This window comes from Acipenser ruthenus, chromosome 10 (genome assembly GCF_902713425.1).
Source record: "Acipenser ruthenus chromosome 10, fAciRut3.2 maternal haplotype, whole genome shotgun sequence".
NCBI classification, from domain to species: Eukaryota; Metazoa; Chordata; class Actinopteri; order Acipenseriformes; family Acipenseridae; genus Acipenser; species Acipenser ruthenus.
In genome coordinates, this window is record NC_081198.1 from 36775475 (window position 1) to 36798146 (window position 22672).

Sequence of the window (22672 nt, forward strand, 5' to 3'; positions counted from 1 at the left end):
ATATGTATCTAATCTTTTTTTTTTTTTCTTCCCCCAGTGGGTCTGTATTTGTGACTCTTGCTTATAGGTATCTGTATAGTGCACCTTCTGTTTTCTTAGCTGCTGCAAATTTATGAAATGTCTAGATTGACAGGATCTGGAGAATAGACCACAAGACATGACAGCCTCCCCTATTGCTGGAAAATAAGATGACAAGGGTTAGGGTAACCCCTCATTAAAACAAGTAGCAATTAGCAGAGGTACAAATTCGTTTTGAAAATTGGAGTTAAACTGTTTTAAAAGTTTAGCACAAGAGAGCCTACTGGTGTTAATTATCAAACCCACCCTAATCAAGCACCACTCACAACTTCCCACACGACACAAACCTTTTCTCCTGTGTGGGTGGGTCATCATAATCTATGGTAGCTAAGGAATAAAAATAAAGTAAAAAAATAAACAGGTCAAATAATTTGGACTGGACCATTGTATATGTTTGGTAAGACAAACCACATGGTATATCGTTTCTCAACAAATACTAAGAACTATATAAAGCAATGAACATATTTTCTATTTTAAATACTGTATGTTTAACAATAACAGTAATAAACCCTAAAAGGTCTACATAAATAATGATACAAACTAACATGCTTACTCTATTCTAAATAATCTCAGGCACAAATACAGAAACCTACTATATAACTAATTTTTTCAAACTAAACTAGAACTTTACTCCATTTTAGGCCTTCCTGTCCTTCCTTTAAAGGAGTAGCTTTCCACAATAATCGTTCATTTCCCTTCCCTGAATCTTGAGACCCCTTTCTCAATCCACTTTGTCTCCTCCTGGGTCCACTTATGCAGAAAGAAGGGGAAAATGTTAAATCGAGCTCACTTTACACACACAGCCAAGAAATCAAGGTTATTTTCCTGCTTTGGTCACCAATGCTAGAGTGGTTGCTGGTAATGCTAAGGTATGTTGAGACCTAAACAGCAGTGCTGACTGCCTATTCAGGAAGGACTGTCACTTATGTTGTTTCATCAGTAATAATGAATATAATGATACAGTAATAGGGCGTATGAAAGTGTACTTCATAATGGAATGGCAAGTAAAACATCCAACTAAACTTACTGTGTAATAGGTTTGATTAATTCCTCCTCTCTTCAGTGGCACGAAACTCTGCAATTGTGCAGTAAGATCCACGATTCTCCACTCAAGGAGTGTGCAATCTCGGAAAAGGGAAGTTCATCTTGTGTACAAAGTTAGACTATTAGACTTTCACAAGGAGCTAGGTAATGCAGTGTGCTAATTCACTAGTATGCTGTGCTGTTCTCCTTGGGGGACTGGGTTCAAATCCAGGTGATTCCTTCCCTTTATTTTCCAAAAATGGTTAATTTACCTTATATTCAGGACAAAGCAAGATGGTAAGTAATATTGACACACATTTAAGACAGTAAGACTCAAACAGTAAGTGAGAAAGACATGCAGTAAGACTGAATCAATTAGAGAACAGTGAGTTAGTAAGACTGAGACAATGAAGGCAGTTTGTGAGAGAAACGCATACTGCAAGAATCTAACAATTAAAGAGCAAATTAGGACAGTAAGTTAGACATTGAAACACATTGACAGTAAGTTTTAGAGAGCTACAGTGCCAAACTTAAACAAGAAGTTTATACTTACCCATACGTGCCAACAGTCCCGATTTCCTGGCAAATGTGATGAGTCCAGGAACCTTTTAAATGAGTCTACCTTTAATTTTAGTCTTGTATATTTCAAAATTACATGAGTCATACGAGGCTAGATATAGAGCATATTTCAACACATATATCAATGAAAAGTAGGCCTAATAGCAGAGCGGAAAGTAATCTTCTCCCCCTCACACCGATTTCCAGTCTGATATATATTATGACGAGGGTGGGAGAAGCAGGCATTTGGCAATTCTCCCTATGGAGAGCGCTCTGTGCTGCTCACAAACTTTGCTGTTTTCAACTTGTAATATAATTACATACTAAATCAGCAAAGCACAGTCTTTTTGCATTGTTTAGAAGTAGAAAGGCTCTGGTAAGCATAAATAATAATCACAATACAGTACTCGTACTTTGACGTTTATTGTTTTATTTATTAGGTGTACCTGCATTTTAGTAACAACAATAGCAGCTGGTTGTATTTGTTTTCTGTGTTTGAAATGGACACATTTTTTTACTTTCAAAAAAAAAAAAAAAAAAAAAAAGGAAGGAAGAAAACACAAGAGTTCAGAAAGTGCAAAGCGACAGAAAGTTATACTGAATCCCTTTGGATCATTTTTAGGATGGCTTTACTAAAAACAGTTATTATAGTTTTATCTTGTTGTTTTTGATATTGTAAACATTTTAAATGGCACTCATAATTATGCTGAGATGGGAAGTAAATAGTAATTTGATAAACATTTACAGTGCAGACTGTTTTTGTATTATTTATTTGCTGAATAGAAAGCGAATACATGTGTTTCCAAAGAGATTCCCAAATACTGCATTTTAATTCCGTGCATCGAAAGACATGCAATTAAAAGTTTTAAGAATTAAGCCTACTGTTTAATATTCTGTCCTAAACCAGCAGTCCCAACTAGTGTGACATAAATGATATAATAAATGAAACAGGGAAAATGCATTAAATAAGATTGCATTTTATTGCAACTGTTGTACCATTCAGTAGAGTGAAAATTGTAAAGGGGTACTTGCGCTGAAACCTCCAGACAGAAGGGGTGGAGTTTTAAAAAAAAAAGGTTGAAATAGACTATGAAATGAAATAGTGAATGTTTGCAACTCCTATCAACAGGACACCCCCCACAAAAACACACACACACATTCTTTCTTCCTTACTGCTCAAAACATCATTGATAGAGGACATCTCTAATCCTAACCCTAATTCCCATAGACAACACAATTTCTCTGCTTGCTTGCTCATCAGATGCTGCTAAAACACCTCCCACTCTCAACCTCTGCTGGCCTCGGGGAACACAAGGTTTGTTTTAATTAAAATGAAATGATTGATGTGTTGAGTGGCCCAGTTTCTTATTCTGACCTCAGTCCTGCGCCTGGGATCATTTCTGTCTCTGGGGTCAACATTTGTGAACTGCAGAATGGGTGAGCTTTCTAATGCCTGTGTCCTATGATTGATGTACTTGTTCTGATAGCGGTTTGTCTGGGTTTTACAGAAGAGTTGCACTGTATTTATCCATACATTAGCTTGGGCTCAAATGTGTTCTTACAGTACATGCAGAACCCTACTGTAGCTCTGAAAGCTGATGAAAAAGCTGGACCTGCATGCAACCTCCAGGAGTTAAAATGGGTGCGATTTAGATTCTGGTGCTTTTTAAAATTGGATTAGGTCTGTCATGTTTTGTAACTAGCTTTTGGCTAGTTTCTGTTTCCCAACCATGTGCTACTGCAGCACTGATATATTCTAGGAATGCTTTAGTTTATGGAGTTCAGATCCATAAACGTCGCCCAGCTCTCTGTTTCCAGGTACGTGTACGTGTTACTGTGGAAAAAGCAACACTACCGACTTATGTGACCCAGGAATAATTATTCACTGAGATAAGGGTCTAAATTCCAATAAATTCTCTGGGCAAGAGGCAGCATGTTACAGCAAGATTATAAATAACATAAAATGAAAGAAGCTATCCCTCATACAGTATGTACATAAACATATTGGCGAAACAAAAAACTTAAGATAGTACCCATCATTTTTAATAAGTGTTCAACACTGCAGCATGTAAGTAATGCAGTGTAATCTGGATAATGTGAATGACTGGGTGAATTGAATCTGAAATTGGCTTCCATGCAGTACTATATTTCCTTATAGAGGGTGCTAGTGCACAGTAACTAGTTTCTATTAGATCAAGCCTAAGAAAAACATAGCTTGGACCATAAACTCCATTTAACTGTAAAAACTGGACAAACCATGAGGTTTCATCTATCTTGTTTTACTATTGAATTTTAAAAACAAACTTGGATTTTAAATTAGAAATGAAAGCCATTTTGGCTGTGGAGAGGCTCAAAGAAATTATTATGCAATTTTGACCTTGCTCTGTCTGAACTTTTTTTTTTTTTTTATCATTTCTCAATACATTTCGAATCTTATATGCAAGGTTATTTAAACTTCAGAGCCAGAAACGAAATTGAGCTTTCTGTATTCAGAGAATAATATTACATATTAAAAGAAAATAAATGTATTTAATGCATTACTGTCTTTGACATCACATTTATAGCGCTTCTACCAGTCTGGAATTAAGTTAAACAATGTTTTTATTTATTTTTTCAAAGAAGAATTGAATTATCATAAAAGCACTGAATTTGGCGTCTCTGAGTGGTTCACCAGGTAAAAGCACGGCCATGTGGTGTGCAGAGTGAGTTATACAGCCAGGGGAGTGCAGGTGTGTAAAGTCACCGGTCTTTGCTCTTGTGGGTTATGGAGGCAAAACCAGCAGGGGCTGTTCCACCTCATCGAGCTACAGCGAACCTTGCTGGCCAGGCGCCCAAAAAGCTCAGGTGGACACCTGCAGGGCTGGCATTTGTCCTCCAGAGGCCAGTAGCTCGTTGACATCCGCACTTGAGTTTCTGGGTGTAAAAGAGGAAGCTGGCTCGGTCGTGGGATCAGAGGACGCCCACTGAACCTTCAATTCTCCTGAGCTGTGTTGGGAATTGGTGCAGTGAAGGGAAAAAATAATTGGGCATTCCAAATTGGGGATAAAATCAGGGGTAAAATAATTAGACACAATAAATAAAAAAAGCAGTAAACTTAATGTCAGCCTCTGTTTAAACCTAACTTGGCTCATTAAATTGCCCATTATTTTTTTTTTTGCAAAAAATGATATGATGCTCTTGTTGCTTCAGTGCTGGACAGTGTCCCTTTCAGAAGAATTGTTTTAATTTATTTAGTTTTAATTTATTTAGTTGTGCTATTCTGTTTGGAAGGGACTTTCTTCTACCCAGGAAAGAAAACGGGACAAGACCTTTTAAAAGCAAATCAAATGAAATAGAAATGTTCAGTGAAAATGGTCCTGGTGTGAATATAGGCTAGAATAATAGACTTCTGTGTGTGATTTTCTTATTTTTTTTAATAATATGACAAAACTAGTAACAGACAGCTTACTGTAGGTACACTTAGGAGCCATTACCCGAACCGGATATATTTTCCTAGTTGTATAATGTCACAGAATAAAATTGCACTCATTTTGCATAGAATGCTTTTGAAATCAGGCTACATGTCTCGCATTGTGCTGTTTTCTTTTTATATATATATTTGCATTCTAACAGAGGGAGTCCTGTGTGATATTTATTTTGCTGAAAGAGCCAGTTGCCTACCATTTCCATATGGTTCACTTACCTTCCTCCTCAGGGGAGCATGTGCTTCGAAAACAAACAATGCAGGTTCAAAAGTGTGACTGGGGTTGTTTCTAGAACTTGTTTATAAAGACCATAAGTGAAGGACAATGTCACTGCTATAATCAGCAGGCACCATGCTGAGAGCATCCCTCCCCTTTCCTCCTCCCCTAGTTATGATTCTTTCATCTAATCTTTAATTATCCAAATGTATGTTTGGGAAATACCATAAAATAGTAAAAAAATAAATAAAAAATGTAAATGACTGCTGACATCTAGTGAGAGCCAAGGGGAGAGCATTGAACACATTAGCCTAGAACCGGTACATTTGTTTTCATGACAGAGTTTACTGATGGGAAAATATTGTTTAAAATAAAATGTAGCCAATTGTGTGAACCATAAAAGGAATGCACTGCCATAGCAAACATTCACACACCACTGTGTACATTGAGAGCAGTGTTTCACTGTATATTACTGAATTATATACCATGAAACATTTCTTGTGATTTTCGTCACTCTTAAATGCACAAAGAGGCCCCAATGTAATTGTAATTGCTACATGGCTTGTTTTTGACTTTTCAAATTGTTTTGCAGTGAGGTGATGTTGGTTTTAAATGCTCCTCAGTTGCACACAGAGAAGGGCAAGCTGTATATTTGCTTCCAAATCAATAATGTTTATTTGCATTTGGGATAGATGAGTAACAGGGGTCAATGAGTTATGCACAAAAAAAAAAAAAAGATTACATACTTTGAAGAGGGTGAAGGGACATATTTAAGGAGGCAGGACATTTGATTTTTAAGAATTTCATCAAAATGACATCGGCTTGGTTCATCCTGGCTGCGGTTTCTTTCTTTCACTTTGTTTTCTGCTCAGGTAAGTTAAACACTACCAGATTTCCAGTTCAGCATTTGCTATTTGGGATCTGAGAGACAAGCTTTGCCTAACAGATTCTCCTATTAACTTGGCTAGTGTGGTGTTTTAAAAAGTACCAGCTATGACCATAGGAAAAAAAAAACTTGTTTGCTATCAGAACAGCAAATGGAGTCACAAGATCCTGGTTTTAAACACATAACTGTTTAAGGAAAGAAATGAAAGACAAAAGGTTTGCGATATACTAAGACCTGCATTAAGTCACTTGGTTAATGCCTGCAGTACCGGTATGTGTATTGAAAGCAATTACAAAATATAAATACAACAAATACAAGTTTGTTTTCCCCATTTGAAAATGATTAGTTAGTGACTTAAATATGGCTTCTTTTTTATATTGAGTTATTTTGTGACTTGTGATAATAGTGTGTACTGTATGTACTTTAGGAGAACTGCATTCTGGGAACAGTAAAAGTTCATAACAAAATTAAAAAAGGGAATCGGCATATTTGCAAAACTGTGTTTTTTGCTTGTTATAGTGATAACATTTTGAACAAAAACAACACTACAGCACACAAAGAACTACACAATAATGATTCTAATTTATATTAAAAGCTAAAACAAAGAAATACCTTTTTAAGACGTGAAGACAAGTCCCTCATAAAACACAGTTAAGCTTCCCACATATTAGGAGCATAGCCTTGTCTCCTTGAGCAGGCTTACTAGTTCTTGGAACAGCTTATATACCACAGCTGATATTTTTTAACATGGGCTTATAAAGTTGATAATAAATATTTGTTTAAACTGTATGCTAAACCTTTACATGCGAGTGTTTGAATCTTCCCCTCCCCACTCGGCTGCTCCAGGATTACCTGTGTTTCCTCTGGACCAGCCTGTAGCCGAGGAAGCTCTGAATGCCTCTATTGCTCAGGTGAATCTGCTTTCAAGAGGCCCCAACATATATGGAATAACCCGCAGCATTATTAAAAAAGTAAGTGAAGATCTGCTCTTACTACAGTACTACTGTATACATATCTGTCTCGGTTGAACAAGATGGGTGATTACACAGTAATGTATAATAATTACCCTTTTTTGTTCATTTTGCTCAAAGAAATTCGTATTTACAATGATGACTGCCAAGACCGGTGTGGTATTATTTTGTGGTACATGTTAAAACGTGGTACACTGTGTACTTGCCCGGGCATGCCCAAATTATTTTAGCTCAGAAAACAAGGGCAGATGTACTGTGTTTGGCCCTTAAATTTGTTTTTAATATCATTTTTTTCACAATTCAGCACATTTATATGACTTTAACTGAAGAGCAAATTGGGTTATCTAAAATTGTAAATGTATACGATATTGTGGGTGAGCTGCAGTTTGTCTTGTTCATAGTGTTTTGTGCAGTCGTCAATCACAGCACTTCTCAATCAAGGTGCCCTTAATTGGAGCCTTGTATGGCTGGAGATCTCCTTTGAAAAGGCGTCAGTGTAACTTTTTAAATGTATTATCATAAGAGATGTGCATTTTAAGTGCAATAGACTTAAAAAGTATGGGGAGGGTAATATGATTTGGTGTCAAATTTGGATGACTTGCCTCAGTCACGTTTATGACAATCTCATGTCAGGAAATATACCCGCTAGACTTCCCTGATGAAAACCAAATGGCAGGTAGTCGCACTAAATGACACTCTTAGACCATTAGAGCCAGGGTCAACTGTACATATTAACATTGCTTACACTTACATGGTAACATTCCTATATTGAGTGAAGAAGTATGCTACAAACACTATTTTATCTCCACACTTTATTATCTAGCTTTAGCCAACATAACATATCCAATGTCAATCCTTGGACAGTACACAGGCAGCATGCATATTCACCTCATTTAATACTATTATTATATATTCTATCCATCTGTTTTAAATGAGGGAACACAATCACATGTAAACATTTGAAAATAATGTAGATTTCAGGACCTTAAATCTGCATATTTTTTTAAGGCAATATTAAGGACTGTAGCAACTTATGAACTAATGGTTCTGAAATGTATATATTTAAAGGAAACATACATCATTAGCCTATTCAATATTTTCTTGCTTCACATTGTACTGTAGGCTATACCGCTATCAGTGTATATATTGAAACAGAACTAGCACATAAACTGGCACATGCATTAAAAGACTAGGACAAACGTCCCACCCAGTCATTCTGCATTGGCAATAAAGGGGAAGCGTTCAGGGTGTCACTGCACTAATAAGATGTCTAGCTTATTAAAACCTGTTTACTATTTTGAAGTAGTTCTTTATTCCTAGAACATGGATACCATTTTAATGATACCACTTGTGAAACTGTACTTTTCATTGAAATCTTTTCTTTATATTTAAAGAGGAAAAGTTGAGCTATTGATTGATATCAAGTAGGTATGTGAGGTAAAAGAGGCAGTAAAAGCCCCATCACTCTGTTCTGTTTCAAGGCCTTTGGCGGACAGAGTATAGAATGATTAACATCCCCAAGAAGAGATCGAAAAGTCCGTTTTTAGAACATCTATGTTCATATATTACATCTATATCATTCTGCGACAGAAGCTGGCAATACGCAGCATATTTCTTCACCCCTATTTCAAAACAGTCAGTTTAGCTCCTGTAAATTAAAAAGGAGCCAGCTTGTAGAAACGTTCTTTGTAAAGGATAACCGGATATTCGATTATTCAAATTGACTTCTCCATATCAACCAGGCGATGACACTCAGACGAGCTGTTGATTCATATTTATTTTTTAAATTGACAAATAAAACAAAACCTTAAATAGCTTCTTGAATTTGTGCTGACAAAACCATCAGCATTTCTTAGCCTCTGTGGAGAGCAGCTGCTTGCTGTGTCGAGCGCAATCTGTAGGTTTGTGCAGATCTGTTGCATACATTTTCAAGTAGACGGTTCCAATGTCTGTTATTCTGCAATGGACACAAAGATAAATGCAACAGCAAAAATTGTGTTATTAGGGGTTTACACAAAACTCTGACCTAGATGGCACTTGGACTGAATACAAACGTCTGCCTCCCCTGCTATCTGGAGAGTGGAGATGATTGAAGCATATTCTTTAGTAACAGTGCCCTCTTGTGGCAATGGATCAAGTATAATATTTAATTATTGTCAGATCCTCTTTTTCAATTTGTACCATGCAATTGATAGGTCATGTAGAATATGATTAACCTAATTACATACCAAAAAACATTTAACAGTTGGAATTAGAATAGTTTAAGATGATTTCATAGCCAGTCCTGGGGTGCCATTCCATTAGAGGTATAATTAAAATATTAAGTGTGTAAGGACCTAGACAGGGTGTTAATTGGTTTAGTTTAGTAATTAAGGACAAAGTTAGAACAAAGACCTGGATTTGAAGGAAAGACATTGCCTACCCTTGTTTTACAGTCTTGGTTTGCCATAATAAATAATGTACAAAGGATATGGTAGACTAAGATGCAGCATTTCATCTTCTACCTGTTCATACATCTGCATCATAAGGTCAAACCATCCGGTGGGCTACCAATCCCTCAAACAAAGATTTAATTAATTGCAGTACTTTATTAACACTTTAAAATGCCTAATAGATTATGTAAAATAATGTTTTAAGAACAAGGCATTATAGAGCAAGTTACACAATGCAGGAACACCATTTAAAAGTTATATTATTATTATTATTTATTTCTTAGCAGACACCCTTATCCAGGGCGACTTACAATTGTTACAAGATATCACATTATTTTTACATACAATTACCCATTTATACAGTTGGGTTTTTACTGGAGCAATTTAGGTGAAGTACCTTGCTCAAGGGTACAGCAGCAGTGTCCCCTACCAGGGATTGAACCCACAACCCTCCAGTCAAGAGTCCAGAGCCCTAACCACTACGCCACACTGCTTATAATATTTACTGTGGGGACTTTGAACTCCACACTTAAGTTTTTTCCTGCCGTTCTTCAAACAAGTGCACTTTAAGTCAAAATAATTATTGAGACCAAGTGTTAGTGGCAGATTCTTATGTGAAAAGCAGCTGGAGTGAAAATGGAATCAGTTGGTAGACACAGACACCACAGCAGAGGCTGGCTGGATTGTAGTTTAGTTGAACACACTGCAATGTAGAACACCGGTGTGATCTTCAAGGGCTATCTAATGTACTAAGCTAAACTGCCTGTATTATGAGCGAAAAGAACATGCAATTTGATTGAAATTTGGATATGTTTTGAGTTCAGTTGTTTTGCAGGTAATTTATTGGAATTATTTAACCACAGAGCTCCGCTGAAACTTTCCTCCATTATTATTTGTTATTGGTATTATTATTTTATTTTTTCCCCCTGGACCTTTCGTTAAGAATTTGGTTTCACAGACCCTGATCCCCAAGAGAGTGAAATGAACCCACCCCTTCAACGCCTTCGCTTCCGTCACTAACCAATAAGCTGCTTCCACCACTGACTGACATGCTTGGCAGCTAGTAATGTGCTTTGATCCCAGCGACACTGCTAAGGTGAAATTATCTAGGCAGTGTATGGTAACAGACATCTTGAAGCTAGGCAGGCAAACTGAGAACTTCCTTTTTCCTAGTGTAGTACCATATAGCATGTTCTAAAATAAGTGTTTGCTAGAACATGTTTGTTCAAAGCAGCTTTGAGACATACATGTATACAGTAAGCAGAGGCGTGTGGCAGCCAGGTGAGATTTATGGGGTGGTTTTGTTGGCTACAGCCACTTAGAGAGGTCTACAGATAATACAAACACTGATTTCCTGTTGTTTATAAATCTCTCTGGAGTAGGATATAGGAACAGTGTTTTACCATTATTTATCCAACAATATATTTAATAGAGATTGGGGACTATTCAATTAAACACTGCCATTATTTAGATAAAAAATATGGCCCTTTGTGTAGCAAGGCAATGAGAAAACAAATATCTGTATTCTTATCATTCACAATACAGGCACCATGCATGTTGACTGTGGTTTACAGTACAAAAACACAATTTCTAATGTATTTATTTAACCAGGACAGAACTCTTGGGATATATATCACGTTTTCAAGGGTGGTCCTGGCAAATTACATGATCCTGGTCATAGTCAGTATTTACAGGATTTGCAAACCTGATCAGATTTAAAATAAATATTTAGGAATGATTTATGTTCAATGGTTCATATAAAAAAAAGGTTCATTTTGTTGAACCCAATAAATGAAATAACAAATACAATATTTTTTGCTATTTCTATTTTTCTTTAATGTGTCAGTCTATGTGGACAATGTGACATTAGAAATGCATGAGGCACTCCCTGTACAATGACAGTGACAATAACAAAGCAATTCTAGGTACTTTTAGAAAGACAACAGGGCTTTTACAGACTTCTATATTGATCCACCTTGAAAGCATTTCACTAGAATGAATAGATTCAGAAGAAAAGTGCTTTGCAATTTCGCTCAAGAATCTGATCAATACTGCAAGGGAATGGCTTCTTCTAATAATACAAATATCGTGTGGGAGAAAAATGCAGACAATAAGTATGATAATGGAGAATGGAAAATCGATTCCTCACAGCTCAGAAATGAAAACGAATGAAGTTGTTTGTACTGGTATTTCATTGTGTACCTTTCAGCTAAGTATAATAACACTGCCAAAATATATTTTCTTAAAATTAGGAAAAGTTTCTCCTATAAGAAAAACACATATCTTTACTTGGAGTCAGGTAAGAAATGAGTCATCTTTTAGTTTTTCACATTTCCAAAAAAAAAAATCAAAGTAATTTGGTTGGACTATTGACCTATGCTTATACTTTTTATTAATGCTGTAGTTTCTGTGAGTATTCTTGTAATCTATTTAAAATGATATGAACAATTGCTTTTCTTTCATGTTAGGTTATTCCTGTGGAGGAGAAAGCTTATGATATGATTCTGAATTTCAACATTCGAGAAACAGTCTGTCTTAAAGAATCTGGAAAGGACTCTGATGTTTGTGACTTTGAAATGGGACGTTTTGCAGTAAGTCTGTAATCAAATTAATATATCCCATGTGTTATTACTTTTATTTTGTGGATAAAGATTGTTGTGTTTACTACATGTCAACTATATTTTTGGCATTAAGTCACTAGGCCTTTTGAAAAAACAAATTAACATATGGCAAAAATAAGCACACATGCACAGACCTGTGTACTGGACATTGGACCTGTTTTAGAGATTTTCTTTAAAAAAAAAAAAAAAAAGTGTTAAAGGAAGTTAAACTTACATTTCTTTTTTTCTTGGTCAGCATCAACAGCCTTTTCCCCATACAGAAAAAAATGAATGAATTAGATCCACAGGAGGGCAGTATTTCCCCAGGGGAGAAATATTTTCATGAAAACCGTGCATATAAATGAGCTCTCTGTGTGTGCTGTATGTTATCTGTGTGTCATTGTGTGGGCTTGTCAACCATTCCTACTGAGAGGCTCAAACAGCCAATTTGATAGCCGAACCAGGAAAACTATATATATATATATATATATATATATATATATATATATATATATATATATATATATATATATATTTTTTTTTTTTTTATATTCATTATTTTTTTTATGGTTGTTTTGTGGAGTATGTGAGGTCCATTAGCCAAGCCTTTTAAAAACACCCTCATTAATACAATATCAATATCTCATGTCTTTTATTAAATTCTCTTCCTGTGCAGCAGACATTATAAGGCCTCTCTTCACCTGACACAGGAGCCTGAGATTGTAAAGGTCAAATGGGATCCTAATAACTGCTGCACAGGAAGTGCATTTATACTGTTGTCAGTGTACATTGTCCATACACCTGATTCAAAGGGAAAATAAAGTATGGAAGATAAAAATGATTTGCGTAAATGTTGTAGTCAAAGAGAGAGGTACAGTAAGTAAAATGTTTTCAAAAGGGGTTATCCCCCTATAAGATCTTTTTATATTGACTGCATAATTTCAGGATGTCTGTGTGTGTTTTGTCTGTCTACCTCTGCATACTGTCTCCTAGGCTACATCATGTCACTAAGTTGAATAAATGACCTTGGTATATCAGTGCTTTCCATGTGATGACCTGTTTAATTAAAGGTTGCACAAACAGTACAGCTGGACAAGGTGAACTCTTTACCTTTGTGTTTCAGATAATGTCAGGCCGTGTGTGTGCGTTTACAAAACGTTTGTTTACTTGACTTCCATTTTTATCTCAGATAAACCCACTTTTGTGCTGTCAGCATTTCGAAGCACAAATGGCTCTTTCTCAGTGTCCAGAAACAAAAAGACTTGACTAATTTTAATTTTGTAAAGTTATGATGCTGTAAATCACACTTTCTGTAATTGCATGCACCGTAGACTGGGGTATTTACCTTGAATGAAGGGGCATTTTCATCACAGCTTAACAGAATAATCCAGTGTGTGTCAATCTCTGTCTCTCTCTCTCATTGCAGCGCACTGCGGCCTGCTCAAGCCGCGTACAGTTTAGAAACGATCAGATCGACAACGTTTCTGTGAGGTGCAGCAGCAGTGGCTCCAGCTCCAGCTCAAGTTCGGAATCGATGAGCAGCAGCAGCGAGGAGGTACGCAAGCTGGTGACATTTTTTGCTTTTTAAACCCTAAATAATATTTACAAACCTGATGCGAGGGCCCGCTTTCATATCACTCCAAAGCAAGTCTCCATTTATACAGTGCATGCGTGGCATTCAAACACCAGCCTGACATCCCCCTGTCAGCAGATGTGAAAATTATACATTTTTCAGAGATGCCTTGCAGGAGATATTTAACAGATAGTTTTAATAAATCATTGTAATAACTGCTCTGTGGTACAGTAATTGAAAAGCCTGTTATAAATATACTACCTATTTTGGATTTTAGGTCTTAACACATAATCCAAATGCAACTTCCACCAACTGCTGGTGACCAGCTAAGAGTTAGAATGGGAAACAATATTTACAGGCCTCTTACTCCCAACGGGCATTAAAAACCCAGACAAGGTTTACAGCAAATAACTTTATAGTAAATTGATTTTTAATGGACCTAGTCTCCTGAACCAGCAAACCCACCAGTTCTGATCATTGCTGGTCATGACTGAAATTTCCCTCACCACCCAAAAATAAATGTGTGTTCATGTAGCCTCGTTCAGGTTGACGGTTACTGTACTTTTTGCTATTGTCGGATTTGGAAACATTGTGGGAATAAAAGTGGTACAGTTTAGATTACAGCTGTTAAAACCAAAAAATAACAGTTCCCTTTTCTTATTTCTAGCTGATGTCCCAGCACCTGAATGGCAGACGCCAATACACTTACAGAGGTAATACCAGTAGCATTGGCAACTACATTAAAACAGTGCTGCAAAAATGTCAATTCAATCTTTTATTCCATTAATTTGAAATATCATTTTAATACTGTAGTTTTCTTTTCAGGCTTAATAAATCACCTATAACTTCAAAGTAGGTACTGTATTGGTGTATAGCACTCTTAAGCCCCCTAGTGGCAAATCTGATAAATACACTTAAACTGCTTAAACTGCAATTTTGCATCTAAATTCCCATCATCTAGTGTCAAAACTGAATAATACTGAATAATAACTTATTTAAATCCTGGTAAAAGACATCTTGGTTATCCTGGCTTTTTCATTACACGTTAGGAGAAGCAGGGGAACCAATATAAGGGTAATTGATGTGGTACTGGGATAGATTACTAAAATCATTAGGTCATCAATGACAGGCTCTCTTTATTGACTTAAACAGATTTGACTCAATTTCGATGATATGACATTGATTTTGAGTTGATAATACCAAAATACTGATCTGATATTTGTGGCCTTTTTTTTACATTTGTTAAAAAGCCAGCTTGAAAAGTGCCCTTTTAAAATATAATGCAACGCATTTTACAAAAGGGTCAATGTCTGAGAGAATGAGGCCTCAGTTTGATCAGCAGTTCAGTGACACACAAGAGAAAAAGGTCAATAGGGGTCAACATAGGCTAAACCTATTAAACATTAAAAAAAAAACACCGCCATGTCATCTTTACATAATGGAGCAGCAGCCGTGTCATTATTACATAATTGAGCAGCAGTTGCCTTCTTGTTATGTAGAATAATGCACACTTTCTCATCCCAGGAACGTGTTCGATAACAATTCACTTCCAATTCCAAAGGGAGTATCAAAGACAAGAGAGCAAAAGCTTCAATATAAAGTGGTTGTAGTCTTTTACCAGGGATATTGAGCGGTGCTTCCCTCTATTCCCAGAAGATCCCATTTGTGTTCAACCAGTGGCAATCCTTAGATTTGTGTAGCTTTTGTTAGAATACATGCTTGATTATTTGAATCACCCTGAACTAAAGCCTAGATTTGTCAGATACAAGCTATAAAGTTTATTGAATCTTAAATGATTCAGTTTCTGAATGTTCTCATTTACATTTTTTTTTTCCGGGGGCAATTTAAAATAGACCTTGTATCATGTCAGATATTTGGGGAGGTGCTTAAAAGCTGCTTCCTTCATATTTCACCAGGCAGGAATCCTCTTCTAAACCTGGGAGAGGGAACTGCGGGCCGGCCACATGGCAGACCAAGGACATATTTGTCAGAGTTTTTAGAATAATGAAGTAGCAGGCTTCTAAGAGGTAAGGGGTTTCATGATGCAGGACAGGTCATTTAAAAGCCAGGCGCCCAGTGAGCTCAAAAGGCAGACACATTGCTGACATCCGCCCTGAACCTTTGGGTCTCCCAAGCCATGTGGGGAATTGCTGCGGTGAGGGGAAAATAGTCAGTACTGTGCAATAACAGACATTTGTAACATGATGAGATTAACCATTCTATATATTACAAATGATAATTCGAGGATTGTGATTACGATACATTTTGGATATAGTAACTGTATACCTTGGACACTGCCAAACTAAAATATTTTCTCTTGGGCCTGATTCTGACAGAATCATTTATTTTCGTCTATTTATTTTCTTACTTAATAATCCACAACCAGAAATGAAATCACCAGCAGTTATAACTTGTATTGTTACTCCATGTTACTCAAGTATTCATGTTTTTTTTTTTTACTCCAGAAAGCAAAACAACATGTGAAATCCAGGAGCTAAGTGGAACTGTCCTGGGAACATACATTGCTTGTCAACACCAACCACACTCTTAAAAACAGTTTTCATTTTTTCCCATTTTGTTGCTGGCATTCAAGTGAAAAACAATAAACACTGCAATGAAAAAAAAATGTACTGTGTAGTTTGTCATTTCTTTACTAAATAGGTTTTGAACCACAAAAACTATAATTTTAGTTCAAATATTCTGCAAAAAACATATGAGTTAATTTAAACTTCTGCAGATTATTTAACTGTTGTTGAGCAAACACAATTAAAACATATAATGCATAAGGAATTTGAATGAGATTAAAACATAGACCTCCATTTCCTTTCTGACGAGTGTCGTCTTTGTGCATCAGAAAATCGTACAATATGAGGCAAATCACTTTTTCTTTCTCAATTCTGTGACTCACAGGAGCAGTGGAGTTTCAGAATGCCATACTAGAAAAGCACTATGACAAAGTAAATCAACATGATCTACAGCCACAGTATGTTGCAATATAGGCTGTATGAGTTTCTAAATCACAACAGAACCGTTTAGTGGATATTAACTATACGGTAAGCGTTTAACAAATATATTTATTGTACCTTTTCAAAATGCACCTAAAAAGTAATAGGCCACTCTTGTTCAACTACTGTATCAACAAAAATATACTATCTGAGGGAGAAAACTCTTTTTTTTAAATACAATAAAATTTACCCAACTTACCCGATGGTAATTCTATCCCAGATATTTGTTACACCCATAATGACTTAATGAAGCCTCTATTCAGGTATTAATCTGTTAATTTATTTAATTGATAACCTCTAAAACTTGTTGTGGACTGGCACACGAGGAGCAGTTTATGTATTTATTTTGTAAGAAAGAATAGTTAACTTGACTCTTAACATGAATTTATTGAGTAACCATTTTATATTTTTTTCAAAATCAGGAAGCGGATTTGTAATTTTATTTAAACGTTGCCTTTCAATTTCCCTTCGTTTTTTCAACATCTACTAGGTTATTATTATTAATTTATTATTATTATTATTTGGAATGCGTGGTGACAAAACTAAATGTATTAATCTGATGCCATATATTGTCACCCATAGTGTATATTGCAATTATATTATGATGATTATGCTATGTTAGAGTTGTTTGTCAGTTCGCTGCGAACAGATTTGCTAATTTGCATAACAAGTTGTGATTAGAAGTAAAACTTCCTGTGGATTAACATGGAATTAATATTATGCCACACAGGATTAGTTCATTTTGTTGATTAACAGCATAGGACACATTAGCATACTGTACTTAAATTAATAGAGAGCACGAAATGGCAGTCAATTAAATAATGGTAGACTAGGCTTACTATTGAATATTATATCATTCTCTCAAAAGGCTTAATAGTTTATTTTGTATATGACCTTAGTTGAGCCATTACAGACCAAGCCATTAATAAATGGACACAAAGTAGGAACAATGAAGCCTTCGTATGACGAGCCTACATAGGATTCTGCCAGAGCTTATTTCTTGGTGCCACTGCATTTTGCTATTCCTTATTTTGAGAATAATATATCGATTTCCCACTGCCAAGTGAACAGTAGGCAATTGATAACAATGCTGCTTGGTGGTGGTGAAATGGGTTTACAATAAATAATAACTATCATATAATATTTGTAATAAAGTGAATAGTAATGCTATAGGAATAGTAAAATAATCATTATGTGCACTAGGAGCAATTTCCATTGAATCTGTATGAATGTTTAAAGCATTATGTGTTTCAATTATTCAAATGTAGCTGTACAACCCCTCCCATTCATTTTAACATTGGATTTCTGTTTCTTTATTTATTTATTATTTAAAAAAAAAAAAAAAAAATCAGGATACACGGTATCGTCATGAAAAGCACACAATCGGATTGACAGGTAACTCAGAATCTAGGCCATGCTGTCTCTCACTTGGGCTGCTGTGAACATCGCTATCCATGTGAGAAGCTGCAGAAAAGAATGAAATGCTATCTAGAAAACTGATCACAAAACTCTGGCCAGGAAACACAAACAAGAAAGAAAAACAGTAACACAGTGTGTGTTCTTTAAAAATAAAACAGCCATTCAACAGAGCCATGGGTATGATTTGTACATTTATATTGTGATCTTTAGCTTAACTGCAAGAGACATGATTGCCCATTAATAATATATTGGAAATATTCCTTTAAAAACTCATTCGGCCATTTCAGACTTACCACTTTATATGTGTCATATTATGTCAATGCACCTCAAAAACGTGCCAAGCTTCTAAATACAAAAGAAACATGCCCCTCAAAACATTAACCCTTGGTGTGTTTTCTCTTTCAGCCGATACAAGTACTTTGACATCACAGGCATACAGAGTACACAGAAAAGTCTATAGCTGTGGGTTATGCAGCCTTTAACAACCCACAAACCACTGCACCAAGGTCTGCATTTACAAAACACATCAAATATAAAACAGAACTTTTGATTGTAATTAATCTGTTTGAGCATATTGTTGCTTTCAGAACTATGCCTGTTCCACATCATCTAAGCTTACTTATAACTCAAGGCTACAGGGTTAGGCTTGCAACCATTGCCTGATAGCACTGTTAGTGAATACTGAGGTACTTCTGCAGGTAGCTTTAGTTGATATGATAAACTGTTGCATCAGAATGACAGTTTGCAGTAAGCACGCTATATGGAAAGCATGCTCCTTGTGAAAAAGCAGGGGGCGTCTGAGCTTATCTAAACTATGCACAAGGATGTGCTGGAACAGGCGTTAAATCGAAAAGGTCTTGTAATATTTGTTATGTCCCTTAAGAAAAGATTTACTATTTTAATTGGCCTGCATTAGACAGACACAATTCTGGTATAAATCTTACAACTTTAGAAAAAAAAACACAAAAAAACAAAAACAAAACAATACTGTACACCTCATTTAAGGCTAGGCAACTAACAGTATTTCCTAAAAGGCAAGTCATACTCAAGGTTTATCTTAATGGATAGTGTATGTCCTTTGTTAAGTGTGAAATAATGATCTCAGAGATATTTGATGGTTTGGTCCCTCATACTGTAGAGTCACAGTCACAGAACTGTTTGAGAGACATTTGTAGCACCCTTTAAGAAGGCAAGGTGTTTTTGTGTAGTGATCATCCTGAGCCTGGTTATTGCTGAAGAGGAATTGTGTTGAGATGTAAGTCTGTGTAGTATGCTCACCCTTGTAGACTTTCCTAACCAATAACTGTAAACTTATTTCCCAGTATACTTGGAAAACCACTTAAGAACAACAAGGACTGGAAGACTAGGCCAAAGCGAGCTGTTAAAAGACAAGAATTGGTAATTATACATATACATATATATATATACATATATATATATATATATATATATATACATATATATATATATATATATATATATATATATATATATATATATATATATATATATATATAATATTTTAGTCACATTCTGAAACAGTGATGCACACTGTTCTAACCCATCATGGATCCCCGCTTGCAGAGGTGGAGTTTGCTTCCTGTTGCATCTAGAAAACACTTGGGTTCATTCCAGTTGTAAAGTGATCACATTAAAGGTTTTTAACCATTTGGTGCCATATGCAGAAGTCTCTTTCCGGTTTTGCATCAGAGTAAACGTCTTACATATATGTGCACTTATTAGCAAAAATTTGAAATTAAAACAGAATATACAAGGGCCACTAAAATACAGATTTCAACCTTTTAAAGCAAGCATACCACTTTCATTATGCACAGTAAGCAGAGGAACAGAAAAATACACTTGACTCCAAAATGCTTTCCAATTAAATAAATGAACATCTTAACGAAGTTCACTTTAATATATCTGTTTTGTGGTTAATAAAGGGAGCAACATTTTATCTATGTTAAACCTTAAAATGTCTTTAGAATCTAATTTTACCACCACCCCTCCTCCAAAAACACTGTCATCTGTTTAAACATGTTCATTTATGATGAGTCCCATGCAGTACCAATATATTGCAACAAAAGTCATTCTCATTGTCATATTATAGAATTGCCTATGGAACAAGCTGCAAAAAGACACCATTGAAAAGCTGTAAAGGCGTTTTGGTCTGTCTTGAAATAGAAGGATATAACCGGGTATCCTGGTCAGTAATGATTAATACTCTTTTTATCAGTTCAGTCTGTTGGTTTTGCCACTACCACTCTCCAGTGAGTTTGGTGCTTTGGTCCCGTTTTGGTGGGGCAGGAGGAGGCCCCCGTCGCAATGTTGCATAGCCTGAGATGTTGCCGGACATGTAGGAACCCTGCTTCTGTTGGTCAAATAGAAGCTCGGGAGGGGGTGGCGGGAGGGCCATATCGTCCATGGTGGTTGTCGGCTCTAATTTGGACATCCGCGCCGAGGACAGGGAACTGTGCCTGGTGATGGATTTCCTTTGCAGAGTCCTGTTCAGGTCCGCCAGGAAATTGGGCTGCACAGACAAGTTTCCCTTGGGTGAGGTGGGAGGCTGTGGGGCCTCCTGCTGCTGCTGATGCGGTGGAGGTGTTGTGGGCGGTTCAGGGCCTTCTCCTAGCGACAGACGGGTGCCGTCGTTACGCCGGGGCAGCGTCGGTGGGGGTGTCTTCTTCAGGGAGGATTTGTTCCAGGCCTGAGGCTGGGGGTTGACAACGGCAACTTTGGGTGCACCAGGGGGCTCAGCCGGGGGAGGGAGGAGCAGCTCGTAATCAGGTGGGGGTGGTGGGAAGTCATAGTCTGAAGGAGGCGAGGGAAAGTCGGCCGTGGGTTCCCTGGTCCCACCCTTGCCCTGTGGGAAGATCATGGGCAGGTTGGATAGATTCAGCTTCCCTGGCTTCGGAGGGGCTGGGGGTCCAGTAGAGTCCTTAGAAGGTGATCCCGAGGAGGAGGAGGATGACGATTCCGCAGCCTGTCCAAATTTGTTCTTCAGGTTTTCCACTTTTTTCGACTCCTGGTACTCAGCCGAACTCGCAGATTTGATGCTGGAGTTCCGCTGGGGTGTTGGAGGTGGTCTCTTCCCGCCAGGGCTGGACGTCTTGGAGGCCTTCTTCACTGGAGAGCCACTCTTTGCTGGTGGGGCGGGAGGAGCTGCAGGTGTGGGAGCAGGAGCGGGAGGGGGAGGGGGAGGGGGAGGTGGCGGAGGTGGGGGAGGGAAGGCCAAGCTGCTCTCTGGAGGTGGGGGTGGGAATTCAGGGGACTGGGGCTGGCCCCCGAGCTGCCACTTGGGTTTGGCTTTGACAGCAGGTGGTGACTGAGGGGGCAATGCTTTGGGCTCTAGCTGTATAGAAGCAGGAGGTGGGGGTGCAGGGAACTGGTTGGCCATTTGTTTGACTAGGGAGGGGGTTGGGGTTGGAGAAATAGGTGCAGACATTGGAGGGGCTTTGTAAGAGAAGCTGTGCTGCTTGGGGAGGGTGGGCGGAGGTTGGTTTTGGGCAGGTGTGAGAGAGGAGTGGCTGGCTGAGAAGCTCTTCTGCTTCTTCATTGGTGGAGGAGGTGGCTGGTTTGGGGCAGGGGCAGGGGCAGGAGGGGATGGAGGAGGGGGTGGGGGTGGGGGTGGGGGCACTGCTGCCACTGGAGATATAGGCATTGGCACAGCACCTGGCCCAGGGGGTTTGGGAGCAGTTAGCGGTGGGAATCCTCCAAAGGGTTTGGCAGGAGCCTGTGAAGTTGGTGCTGGGGCCGGAGCAGGAAGTGGGGGTGGAGGGGGAGGTTCTGCCTGGGCCACATGGCCTACATTATTCTGGGGAAAGCCTGAAAATTTCTGAGCCAGTGTTGCCTGGAACCCGCTGTTACTAAGTGACTGGAACTTTGGCTGAGGAGGCGGTGGCGGGGCCTGTGGGACGTGCTGAATACCATTATTCTGCAGGTGGGTCTGGAATTTTTGTGGGTGGAGGGGAGGCGGCGGCATGAAGAGTGGCACGGCCGGGCTCAGCGGCCCTGGTTTTAGCACCGCCATGGCTGAACCAGGGACTGGAGGGGGTGGGGGAGGGGGTGGGGGAGGGGGAGGGGGTACATTAGCTCCAGCTGGGATGGTTATCTGGGGCTTCACAGACTGTGAGGGAGGGGCCAGAGGAGCCAGCGGGGCCTGCTGGCCCAAGGAGGGCGGTTTGAACTGATTGCCGCCTTGCGCAGCGTTCTGCAGTCGGGTGATGGTGCTGTACTTTGCGAACATGGTGGGGACTGCCTGCTGGGGTGGGTTGGGTGGAGGGAGAGGTGGAGGGGGGGGTGGTGGTGGTGGGGGAGGGGATGGCTGGGGGGAAACATGGGAAATGCTTAACCTAGTCTGGGGGGGAGGCTGAGGCAGCTGAAGCGGGTAGGGTCTGCTGACGGACTCCAACCTGGTCTGAAAATAAGAGAATGAAAATACTGTTCA

General features: G+C 38.2%; 2 protein-coding genes across 7 annotated transcripts in view; one reads left to right on the forward strand and one right to left on the reverse strand.

Annotated features, from left to right (window-relative positions):
• The first annotated feature begins 6081 nt into the window (after positions 1–6081).
• Positions 6082–16427, forward strand: LOC117401041 (secreted phosphoprotein 24-like). The gene is made up of 7 exons (XM_034001443.3): positions 6082–6211; positions 7072–7196; positions 12097–12219; positions 13655–13783; positions 14469–14514; positions 15718–15828; positions 16267–16427. The coding sequence occupies exons 1-6, from the start codon at positions 6151–6153 to the stop codon at positions 15804–15806; spliced, it is 573 nt and encodes a 190-aa protein (XP_033857334.1). The 5' UTR covers positions 6082–6150; the 3' UTR covers positions 15807–15828; positions 16267–16427.
• A 3586-nt stretch (positions 16428–20013) lies between these two features.
• The window catches only part of LOC117412909 (ras-associated and pleckstrin homology domains-containing protein 1-like), a 97594-nt gene continuing 94935 nt past the window's right edge, over positions 20014–22672 (reverse strand). For 5 of the 6 annotated variants that reach the window (XM_034021573.3, XM_034021564.3, XM_034021556.3 and 2 more), the window contains one exon: positions 20014–22642. In XM_034021573.3, the coding sequence (XP_033877464.3) occupies positions 20483–22642 (2160 nt within the window). In that variant the 3' untranslated portion in view covers positions 20014–20482. The remainder of the gene's footprint in view (positions 22643–22672) is intronic. The other variant, XM_059032158.1, reaches the window with a different exon arrangement.